Here is a 12,406-nt window from a genome sequence, read left to right as displayed (position 1 = left end):
GTTAGAAGCTGAATCCTCCAGAAGGTAATGCCAGCTTGGCTGCATTGTTCTGTGTTCTTTTGTGGAGGCTATCCAATCGACTTGCCAGATCTGTGATGTTAGTTGCCTTTCTTCTGGCAGACTCCTGCATCTATACTTCATGCTGAAGTAACCTTCCATTCTGTGTGGTAAACAAGACCTTTGATTTAATAAGCTTTCTCACTTAAATTGCTCTGTTATATCAGCTTTATTGTGCTGAAAGGTTAGTCTTTTTGTAATCCACAGTGAATTATGGTCAATTAAGACAACCAAATTATTTCATACACTTCGAATATCTGTCAAATATTGTTTGCTTTAATCCTGGTGTACGTAAGGAGAATTGATGTGGTAAAAACTGATAGATAATATGCCTTCTAACTTCTGATCAATATATTTGACCCTTCTGAGAGGAAAAAAAACCCACAAATTTCATTTTAAGCTTTATTGTGTCAGAGATGGATATAAAGACAAATGACTAGCATGAGGATCATACAAACTATTGCAGTAGTGAGACATATAACTGAGAAAAAAGGCATTGTTTCTTTTTGAAATCTGAAGCCCACTATCTCTTGTAAAAACTACTAAGAAGACCAATGGATTCTCTGTTTCTTGACGAATTCCAATGAAGACTGGTGGGCTGGCATTCAGGCTGGTAGAATAAGCTGTTAAAACACACCTCCTGCAGATTTCATTACTCCTTTCCGACCACCACTGCCTCCCTTCCCAGGTCCCCAGTTCTGAGGATGCTTCTCTCCTGCAGCCAGCCTGGGCTCAGGCTCTTAAGGTCTTGTCCTGCCTCTCCAGCACACGCAATGCAAAGCTAAAATACTTGGTTTGCAAAGGAAGAATTTAATGATGTTATTGCTGTAAAAAACAAATTGTTTAAGCTGTGTTCCTTAGAAAAGATATTAAATATGAAAATATTTTTTCTGGTTAATTTCTTTCTACAATTGCAGGCTCAGTGAGTGAGAAACTGCCACAAAGAGAAGGCGCAGGAAAAGCAGGTAAATATCTTAAATGACCTTTAAACAGGGATTACAATAGCGGTGGGATATACCCCCTTGATTTTCCATAGGTTTAAATATCAATGAATCTTCATCACCTATTGTATTTGCATATGTCAATATGTGACATACTGTTCTAGTCTTAGCCCTATGGAATTTGCTATTTTATGCTGTTTGGAAAATAACTTTCCTTTTTATAGCCATAATCTGAGCTATTTTCTCATGCTGTTCTCTTGTCCTGGAGGACAGATTATTCTGTCTGTTTGACAAAGCCAGCATTTTGTAGTCCCAAGATCTGGGAATGGAGTCCTTGCTTTATCTCCATATCAGCCAGTACTCATGTCATCTTGGACCCAGCACTTTGTTCTACACTGTGATTAATTAAAGTGATTGCTGAAATTCATGGCCAGATAATTGTTGTTCTTATAAATCACAGTGTGTATCTTGTTGGCTGGACAAAATCTGATGCAACTCCAACATAGCTGGTAGATTTAAATGAAGGGGAGATATCTTTTCTTTAAACAAGATTAAAGTCGCACTCTCCAAACACTTTAAATGATTTTAGATTCAGCTAATAAATAGATTTGGATTCAAAATAAAATTCTAAATTTTGGTGCCAGTTAGAATGGGATAAATCAATTTTAAAGAAGTTTCTCATACTTAGTGTAAATGCTAATGACTATCCAGTTTTGTCCACCATAAATATACAGGATTACAGGAATACCGGATTTTTTACAGCAGTGTAATATATCCCAGATTTAAGAAATCCACTGTACTGTTAAGAAACTCAGTGGCTTTTTTAAGACTAGTAATGATGAGGTACTTGTATAAGCAGTGGGAAATTGATCCTTGGTGTATTTCCAGATAAATTTTTGGGAAAATTTGTTTTGGGTCAGTACTTCTATTTTGATTTCTGAACCTTACGAACTATTCCATATATAAAATGTTGGGTTTTTTTGTTTATGAATGGGAGGGTAGAGTTGCTGAAGTCTGTATGAATGCTCATAGAACAAGAAAATTAAATTAAGACAATTTATTGTGCCTCTCTTTGCATCTTGTGTTTGTTTCTAAAATGGCACAGCTGCATTTCACTCACACCTTGTTTTTGTTCTCCAGCACAAGCCTGTGGCACCAAGGGACGATGTCCTGGTTCTCAGGTGGTCCATGACTTTTCTCAGATACAGCTAGCTCCTTCTCCCCACCCTTCCAACAAGTCACTGCCCTATGGTTTAAATGAAATAGCATTGGCAGAAACATCACAACTTCTTTAGGACTTCTTTAGGACTGTCATGTGAGTTAAAGATGTGTGCTTTTGCCTCATAGTCAGTGTAGAAAAAATATTTTATATTTCTCCTTAACAGAGCACAAGAGTATTTTTTTGGAATAAATTCAGAATTCCCCCCTTCCTGCCCAGTGTCCCTCAGCATGTTCCTGTGGACTAACTGTAAGTGCCCAGGTTAGAGGAACTGATGTGCAAACCCAGCAAACTTAGGAAGGTCCTCAACATTCCTGCTGATACAGAGGATGTGCGCAATCTTGTTTGGTCCTGATGACTATACTCAGGAGTATAAGTGCAGCCTGAGACAGTCTCCTCTTCCAAGATGCCCCACACAAACTCAGAAATCATTTCCTAGAGGGCTGTATTTGTTGCAGTTGAACATCTCACTTTCTTTGAGTATTCCAGTGCTGAACAAAAAACTCCAGCTGTAAATTTTGGAGGTCAGGAACTCTGCTCGCATGTTTACAGATCCGCATGTTAAATCAAACAGGAACAAAGCTTAAAGGGTTAAAGTGTATTTCCCCTGCACCTCTCCTTTAGCCAGAGAAAATATTCAGACTATATGAAAAGCACAAGAGTTAGAGATGGAAGCACGTTTCTTCTGAATCTTAGTTGACTGCAAGACCCTGTTCTTATTAAGGGAACTCTGATAACTGAATGGTTTGTTCATGTATATGCGCATATGTAGGCGAGTGCAGGTGCCAGTCAGGAAATCCTAGGAAGTTAACATTTGAAACATCTAATTAATATGAAGAGCTGCTCTGTAATTGTGATGGTATATTAAATTTTGTTTTGAACAAGGAAGTTGTATGTGCTTCTTCATTCTTAGCACAAAACATTTTTATGAGAAGAAGAGACACTTTGACAGAGCACAAGCAGAAAATTAATGTGAATATCCTCCTTCACATTATGGGTACTACAGCATCTGCCATAGCTCTTGCAGTTCTGGGATGCTATTGCCTTTTAGATTACACAGATGTCCCATACCAAACATTTGATTTGATGGAGATGAAAAGAAAAGCGCTTTCATTTTTGGGGGGAGGACCTCAGACCAGTTCTATGACTGTTAATACTTCAGTTAAGCATCTGAGTGTTGGGATTTTTTAACATGTATTTATATTCATAAATTGTGCCTTAAAGGCTGCTTAATAAATACTGTTTCAAGGAACAGAGTTCTTTGCCAAGAGTATAATTTTGATTGGACTGATAACTATTAACGTTTTCTATTGTATTGTAAGAATTATATCTTAATTTCAGGTAGTAACTTAAGATCAAATCAATCTCAAACTGAAATTGTGTACAGAAAGATGATTGTAGAAAAATGTTAATTAAACCCAAAACTGAATTTGTGGTTGAGCTCTTGGTAATATTTACCCACCCAAAACTGCCCTCTAAAAACCTGGAGATTTTCTGAATCTCGTACAGATCGATGATCTAAATGCATATCTTTATTTTCAAGACACTGGGATGTTTAATGGCCTCTCTGAAATTAATTAACGTAATAACACCACATGGGAGACACCACAAAAATGCCAGAAAAAACTAAGGGGAACTTGTGATCTGTAATATCATTAAAGTATCTTGTCATTGCATGGACAGGATGAACATTCTTTCTTTAGAAAAGTCTCCTTATGCGTCAGTTAAAACATTTTGCAATGTAGATAAGTTCCTATTGCTTCTGCTTTACTTTTGTGAAAAGCATTGAGGTTAGTGTTCCATGTCTCTAGGTTTGCTTTTATGTGCACATCAGTATTGATTCCAGGAAAACAACCTGGAAGTTCTGCTGGTCTGAGATCCAATTGTGAAACTATGTGAAATTCTCATAATACTATCACGTGAAAGATGCCATTTGCTGTGGGGTACCTTGGTCTTGGAGTTAGCTGTTTTATGGGGAACAGCAACAATGATAAAATACGTGATGTGAAGGTCTGCTAACTTGCATTTACTCAATGTCTGAAATAATTTTAAATGACAAAAACGTGGTATGGTAAAGATTTCAAACTGCTAATTTAAATCTTTCTCATTGTGAAATTTTATTTTTCAGCACTGCTTCCACTGTATTTTGCTGAGATGAAGATTATCCACACGCTCCTACAATTTCTGTAAATTTTCATCCCTCTTGTTTTGCAGTAATGGTTGATTGTCGTCTAATGGAGATAGCTGACTAAAGGATAAGAATGATGCAAGCAATGTTCTGTTTCTTTAATCTGTGAATCTTGTTTATAGTCTTGCTTTGTTTTAAGGTGTCAACACGTCTGCAACCACTTGTTCATCTCAGGCTGCTTTTGTTTTCACAGGGCTTACCTCAGAAATGCTCATTTTTCAATTATAATTTATAGGAATCCATGTGCATCATTAAAAATGAAGAATTACTATTTGGGAAGCAACCTGGTCACTTCATGCCTCATCAGAGACCCTGCAATCAGTTGATCAGCCGTAACCTTAAAATCCATCCATTTATAGTCTGTAGCCTGCAGATGTAATGTACCTGTGCTATGCAGTTCATGCTAATAATGCTTTAATTTCTGTTTGTTTACCGGCCGGGGCTATGTGCAAATCATTAGCATCAATCACGTATGTACACTTATTTAGCTTACTCTCATAATTGTAGTCTCCTTGCAAATCTTTTCCATTCTGAATTCAGATGATGCCTCAGCTCCTGCGCTGGAGACTCAGCCTCAAGGTGATGAAGAAGGTAAGCGTCGATAGGAATTTTAACAGTGTGATATTATCTAATGCATCTAGACAGCATCAAATTCTACCTTAAGAAGTAGGGTAACTGCGTTGGCTAATGTGACTTCTGTAATTAGTTAATGAATTAATAATATAATAACTAATGAAATAACTAATTATGTAATTATTTATGAAATATGTAATGTGGGGTGACCTCATTGTAGCCTTTCAGTACCTGAAGGGAGCCTATAAACAGGAAGGGAGTAAACTCTTTGAAAGGGTAGATAACAGCAGGACAAGGGGGAATGGTTTTAAGTTGAAAGAGGGAAGATTTAGGTTGGATGTTAGGGGGAAGTTCTTTACCAGGAGAGTGGTGAGGTGCTGGAACGGGCTACCCAGAGAGGTTGTGGATGCCCCATCCCTGGAGGTATTCAAGGCCAGGTTGGATGAGGCCCTGGGCAACCTGGTCTAGTAAATGGGGAGGTTGGTGGCCCTGCCTGGCAGGGGGGTTGGAGATTCATGATCCTTGAGGTCCCTTCCAACCCAGGCCATTCTGTGATTGATTCTGTGACTTCTTGAAATTACAAGAAATTAAAAACCTACCTTTTTGGGATTAAGTCAGAAACCACAGACTGTGAATTTGATGGGATAGTCCTGAGGTGACACTTCAACTGTGGGTTCCTGACAGCAGCAAATTTATTACCAATACTCAGGGGACAGACAGGTTGTAAACTCGAGCCACAGTGCAAATTAAAACTGAATGCCCAAACAGGGAAGATAAAAGCGTGAATGCTACCCTCAGCATACGGTGTAGCAATGTGAGGTTGGAGGTTGGTGTTTTCTCAGGCTTATTTGCATCTGGGGAAATTCAGTGCTCTGTGAATAGCAAGCTCAAGGCCCATATGCAGTGGTAGTTGTGTATTGTAACTATCTTAGCATTCAGTGCAAGTCTCACAGAATCTGATCTAAAGGCACTACGTATTTTGGGTCTGCTTTGGGTTATTTTTATTCTGTTTAAATATGGTTTTATTCTACACGTATTTATTTTAACCCTTGGTATAAATGGAATAAGAAAAATGGTTCATGCCCTTCTGTGACTAAAGATTTACCTATTCAAATACAGACCAGCATACCCTTTTTCCTTCTTAGTATCCATATATCTTTACAACAGAACATGTATTGTTCAGCTGCTAGTAACTTTTAGAAAACTGTAACATTTACAAACTTTTTTTTGTCTTTTTTTTTCCCCTTAGATATTGCTTCTCGTTATCCTACATTATGGACTGAGCAAGTAAAGAGCAGACAAAACAAAACCAATAAAAGCTCAGGTGAGAAGCTGTAGCATCCTTATTTTGTAGAGGTCCTGTGAAGGCATGCATTGAACCTTGCTTAAACTGCAGTTATGTAAGTGAAATGCTTTTTTAATAATCATTCTGCTTCTGCCTTTATCGTATGATAGTGAATGAATGATTTGCATTCTGATAATTTTGTTGCCTTGTGGCATGTGTTGATTTGTATGGAAACAGTTTTGGCCAGGCTTCACTATGTGTAAACTGCCAGTACTCCACTTAAGTTTCTGGCTCATACCTATATGCATTTGTGAGTGGATCTGACATTTATTTTTATCTTCCTCCTTAATTCTCTGTCTTTTTGGTACCTACTTCTATTTTCTTTTCTGTATTTTTTTCTTTATTTTTTTTCTTTTTTTGGTGATGTGCAGCAAGAAGGTACTTGGAAAAGAACAGTGGGGTTTACGTGTATTTGATACTAAAATTTAGGAGGCATATCTGAAGAGATCTCCCATCAGAAACCAGCTGTCAATTAACAAGAAATTGGAAAGGCAGTGTTACCTGTTTTTTAATTAAATCAGTTATCTTTTTTTTGCAAACTGATTGCCAATTTAGAGTGTATTAATTATGTCGCCTTTTAGAATAATTGTTAAATTTTTGTTTGACTTTTTTCACCACTTCCCAGAATTAAGCTTTGGAAAACTGCACAAGGAATGTCAAAGTGAAGGTTGTAAGACAGAAACCTCTGAAATATTCAGACACACTCTTTGCTTTGGTAGACTTGGAGTATTGGTGCCGACCTCACTGTTCCCTCCTTCAGTGGGATAATCTTTAAGAGAACCTTCCTGAGTTTTCTGGTTTCTTTTTTTAGGGAGAAAAAAGCATTAGTTTGAACGGGAACATTAATGAATCACACAAAAGCACATTTCAGATCCAGTGGAAATTGAGGCTGTGATTTAGCTTAAGTACTGTGCTTAAGTATTTGACTGAATTGACGCCCAAAGGGATTTAAAAAGACAAGCCATCATGGTAGGAAAGGCATATTCTTACTTAGAGGTTTACAGACTCCTTTATTAAGCTGTTTTTAACACCAAGGCAAAAGTTATTAATGATTTTTCCTCTCCTTAATGCACCAGTAGGCACTTGGGGAAAGGACCATAAGCAGTTAATAGAGGAGAGAAGCAAACACTTTCCGTGCTGAGATTTATTCCGTCATTTCCTTAGCCAATGTCAGCAAGAACAGAAATGCTTCAGGATTTCTCAGTGTTAAATCTGTATAGAAATATGTCACTTACAGAAGTGTTTATTTCATTTTTACAGTGCTAGATTTACTAGTGAGGTCTAAAGCAAAAGTTATTCCGTTTTTCTGTGCTGCTGCAGGAAGTGAAAGCTTAAACATATGCACAGAAAATTAGGGAGACATCAAAGAAAAGGTGGATTTGTAACTGGGAATTTGTCTCCTCCAGTCTTTCTAAGGACATTATTTGCAAAAGAAGAGAGACTGGCAGTGTAGTCTGTCTGTATTGTGATCACTGGCCTGTGGTGCATAAACATCTAAAGCACGACAGTACTGGATTTGCTAACAAGAGGGCTTGCTCACAGCTGTATTATGTACGTAGGATCACGGGAAGGCTTATGCATGTGTGTGCTGCAGACATCACATAGCCAGCATTGTTTTAGTACCTGGTGTACCAAAAGGGCACTGCTGTCTCTGCTAGTACTTCTCTTATGTAAGTAATATGACATTATCAATCCAAATGAATGTAGATGCTAAAAACAGTGTCTTCATCAGCTTTGTTAGGCAGTGTCTCCTGGATACTGGGAATACAGTGTGTCATGTAAATGTATATTTATAAGTTGTTTTGATGACTGGACCTCACTGGCTTTTAGTAACCAGGCCTTTCAAGGTCTTGAAAAAACTAGGTGAGATTTTCTCCTTATTACCTCTCAGAGTGGTGCCGTGCCAAAGCTTTTTAGAACATACAAGAGCAGAACTCTGGGCTGATTCACGTGTGGAATAGGAAGGACCTCATGACTGAATCCAGTGGATTGTAAACTAACCATGTTTGGACACCTAGGCTTCAATGTGAGGGATAAATACAGATGTCTTCTTTCCTCAGTTTACTTAGCAAACTCTGATACAGACTTGGACATACAAAACTTGAAATGTATCCATCTGAGTAAAATGAGGAGAATTTATGTCTATGTATGCATTGTGCTCATAAAGACAAAAGATGAAGCACAGTTTACTGATAATGGACCAAATTCTCCTTTTTTCTTCTATAGTAATCCAACTGCTTTCCAAGAAATTCTTCCAGTGCTAATAACACAGTGACTCAGCCATGCCTGTATGAAATAAGCAAAAATAGGCAAAGTAAGATCATAATGCTAAAAATTTCATGCAGTCCCCAAATATTATATTGAAAGCTGCCTATGTTTGCCTTTATTTTTTTTTTATTTAACCTGAGTATATGTGCTAATATGACACAATCAGTGAGGCATGTCTAGACCTGAGAAATAGACCTCCTTTGATAAGATCAATTGACTAGCATGTTTTTATGAGGTAAGAATTGTGGTGACGACATTACATTTATTATACTCATCTGGAGTACTTTGCTTCTGCTACTCTGTGAATGACCTGGCAATTATAATTTGCCAGTAAAAGTAGGGTAAACTTCTAATTTTCAGAAGATAAAAAATAAACTAGAATACTCTCAGGCATTGTATTAGTTATCTGTTTGATTTAAATCAGACTGAAATAACTTAGCACAGAGAAATGATATCTGGGAGACTTACAGGGCATGAAATTAATGAATTATATATACATACTGTATAATGACTTCTGGTGCATATGCTGTTTTCTAGTTCAGAGAAACAGACCTTTGCTGCTCGATAAAGACATTTGCAAAGTGGTATTTAACCTATCAGCCTTTGACAACAAAAGGTTACTCCTGGCAACAACAAAAAATAATTGTTGGATCATATAAGAATAGCTCTGTTTAGAGTGATGGATTTGGCTAGAAACATCCGACTCTCTCAATCCATATTAGCATGTTTTGCATTTTGAAGATATACATATATTTTGGGTTTTTCTTTCCAGAATCTGACTCCCAGAATAATACAGTGTTTGCTGAGAGTATGTTTTGTATGTATGCCTCTGTGCCTTGTTGAATAGCTCAGGACTTTTTTTCCTAAACTTCTTTGTACTCCTGCACTCCTAATTTCTTTACCCATTTCATGGAAAATATTTGTGCTTTTGCCACATCAGATTGACAAAAATAAGAACTGTAGCAACAGATAGCAAAATAAGCTGGAACTTTTTTTGACCTATGATGTCAAGATCTATATTTACATGAACTGAATCCCACTCTGATATCAGCTGAAAACTCAGCATTCTTTTAGAGCTTTTGTGTTGTAAAAAGAACTCAGGGACAGAAGATCCTTGGTCTTGAAGAAACTGGGCATTTTGGACCATGTCCTTAGCTGTTTAGTTTACCATCAGGACTGGGAGCAGGCAGGATGTAGATGGTTACTACGCAACAGTGCAGATACTTTCCCCATCACCTAACAAGGAAAGTGCAGTTGCCTGACAAGAGCTTTGGTTGACCTATATAGCTCTTAGTTTCTTGCTATATCTGTCGTACTAACCTTTTTTATCACTGTTTGATTTGTGGGAACCAAGATTGCCAATTTCCAAAGGATGTATGCCATTTTTTGAGTATCAGCAAAGGAAAGGTAACTGCATTTTTGCCAAAACAGCCAGTGAAGCTTAAGGTTCATTTTGTTAACTTGCATTTAAGAGAGAGGTTTTTCTGGTAGTTTGTTGTGATATCTCTGCAACGTTCAGTAGGCAGTTAGATTAATGTGCAAAATTCTAAAAGTACACGGTAATTTCTAAGTGCGTATCTGTCCTCCACACAAATGAGAATAAATAAAGATGGTGTAGAATTTCATTAATCTTGCAAATGCAGAATGCAAAAGCTCATCCATAATCTGGAATATACTTACGTATGTGCTTAAGAAGATTCTGGTGATAATATAATCCAGAAGAAAAGATTCAGGGTCAATAATGTATCCTCCAGTACTATGGATATACTAAGATGCACTGCAGTCTTGGATATTTACCATTTGGTTCTGGCTTATTATTATTAATATTTTATATACTGCTTCCTCAAAGATGGAACAGAATGGTATTATTATAACTAATGATTTGCATGTTCACTGATCAGATTAGTAGTTTATTTAATGAACATTGAAAAGAGTGATTGAAAAAGTAGGGTTTTGTTTTGTAGATAATCTGGTATGACCAGTAGAACAGAAGACGGGAAGAAATGGTCACATTTCTTTGTACTTCACCAAACTTGATTTTGATTCATGCAAAATTTTAAGCACATGAAATCCATGGGTAGTAATTTAGGACTCCTGGATGTCCCTGGCAGAACTCACAGGCTGTGGTTCCCCAACAGTTCATACTCTACCTGCATACTGCTCATTCACTCAGTTGTCCGTGTGTAATATGGATCAGGCACAGGCACGTGATCATATAATGTGGTGTTTATACCAGCTTTATGCCTTCTGCCAGCTTTATTCATATATGCTTGAAGCCGGTACGGGAGGACAAGCCATACATGCACCAGCATCAAATAGAGTCAGTGGAGAGGAAACTGTTCTTGCATAAAGCCTGCAGAGGGAGAGCCAGGCTGTTAAAATTAACACATATATACAAAAATTAGTGGATCATGTGATTATAGCATTTGTGATCCAGAGCTAAGAATTCTCAACCAAAATTTGTTACCTCCTTAGTCTGTGGCTTTATGGAATTCAGGAGTGCCAAAACGTCAGCTGCTGTATCTGGATGTTCTAGTAATGTAGAATCATCTTTATTTTCATTCTTGGCTTTGGCTGTGCACATGTGAAAGGAATGTGCAGCTTTTTATTTAATTTTCTGAAATAATGGAGTAAATAGTGTTTTATTACTCGCATTTTGCTACAGACAATCATTTTCAAGGCTTTAGAAATCTGTTACAAGTTTTAATTAATTAGCCCCAGAGGGCTTGATCCAACAGGAGTTTCATTTCTAAAACATCACCTGGGAAAACATAGGAGTGCACATATAGGAATGTAGCATAGGCTGGCTGCAAATATGAGTGACAGCAGTTAGTATAATGTCTACGTGAAGACTGCAAAGCAGGAAATTGAAAAATCCTGGTCTTGTTTAATGTAAATTGCAAATTTTTATCATTGTGTATACCAAACTCTTTCTTGCATTGTCTGCCCATACAGTTTGAATCCATTGGTAAAGTCTGCCAGTGAAACTGACAAATGTGACAGAGGGGCATTCTCACAGTTGAACACAGTTTTTATTACTGCCTCATCAGACTGCTTTAAAGCACTTGTACATATGAGTTTTCTCACATGGAAACTATGTTGGTTGTCAGTGAGGTTACTGTTTTGCTAGTTTGTTTTGTTTTGTTTCTCAGAGGCAATTGTTCCAGTGGGATCCCTGTGCGCTGATCATTCCCTGAAAGTCATCTTTTCACAGGGGACCAAGGCAAATCAGGTTCCACACTCCAGTGCTTACATTCATTCCAAACTTGAACCTGCCTAATGTCTTTGGGCTGTGTCTATCTGACCAAAATTCAGTTCTGAATTTAAACAGTCTGCAATTAAAAAAATAATAATAAGTAGCAGTAGAAATTAATATAAGAGTTTGTGTGTGTGTCCAGTCATATCAATTCTCATAGCCATTCCTCTCTAAGCACAGGAAAATGAGTAGCTTACAGACAGGAAAATGAGTAACCATTCAGTGACTTTGTATTTATTCTCATTTATTGTTGCATTTTCCAGATGTGGCTCTTAGCATTGACTCAACTGAAATTACGTGCAGTTGAAGATGTGTGAGCTAGAAAGAAAATAATATCTGTTGTGCATTCCCAGTTAAAAATATATTACAAATTAATTAGAAGTTTTCTAGAAGTATTTTGGATTAGGTTCATCTTGCAATGTGAAGATTTGAGATATGAAGCCAATTGCAACAGAAGAAAATGAAAATGGATATCATAAAAACTGAGAAAAGAGCACAGGGCAGATCTAGTTGCTCCCCTTTTCCAGTTGGAATTCTTAGCAAGTTGTGTGTTGGCCTG

At 37.3% G+C, this 12,406-nt stretch overlaps 1 protein-coding gene across 8 annotated transcripts in view; it reads left to right on the top strand.

The window, feature by feature from the left end:
• SMOC2 (SPARC related modular calcium binding 2) overlaps positions 1–12,406 on the top strand; it is a 135,830-nt gene that overhangs the window by 62,106 nt on the left and 61,318 nt on the right. For 4 of the 8 annotated variants that reach the window (XM_015284372.4, XM_040697666.2, XM_015284371.4 and 1 more), the window contains exons 5-7: positions 975–1,022; positions 4,946–4,996; positions 6,228–6,302. In XM_015284372.4, coding sequence (XP_015139858.2) covers positions 975–1,022; positions 4,946–4,996; positions 6,228–6,302 — 174 coding nt within the window. Of the gene's footprint in view, positions 1–974; positions 1,023–4,912; positions 4,997–6,227; positions 6,303–12,406 lie in introns of all 8 variants that reach the window. The other 4 variants (XM_004935516.5, XM_004935515.5, XM_419600.8 and 1 more) reach the window with 1 other exon arrangement.

This window comes from Gallus gallus, chromosome 3 (genome assembly GCF_016699485.2).
Source record: "Gallus gallus isolate bGalGal1 chromosome 3, bGalGal1.mat.broiler.GRCg7b, whole genome shotgun sequence".
Classification (NCBI taxonomy): domain Eukaryota; kingdom Metazoa; phylum Chordata; class Aves; order Galliformes; family Phasianidae; genus Gallus; species Gallus gallus.
This window is presented reverse-complemented; position numbering and strand designations above follow the sequence as displayed.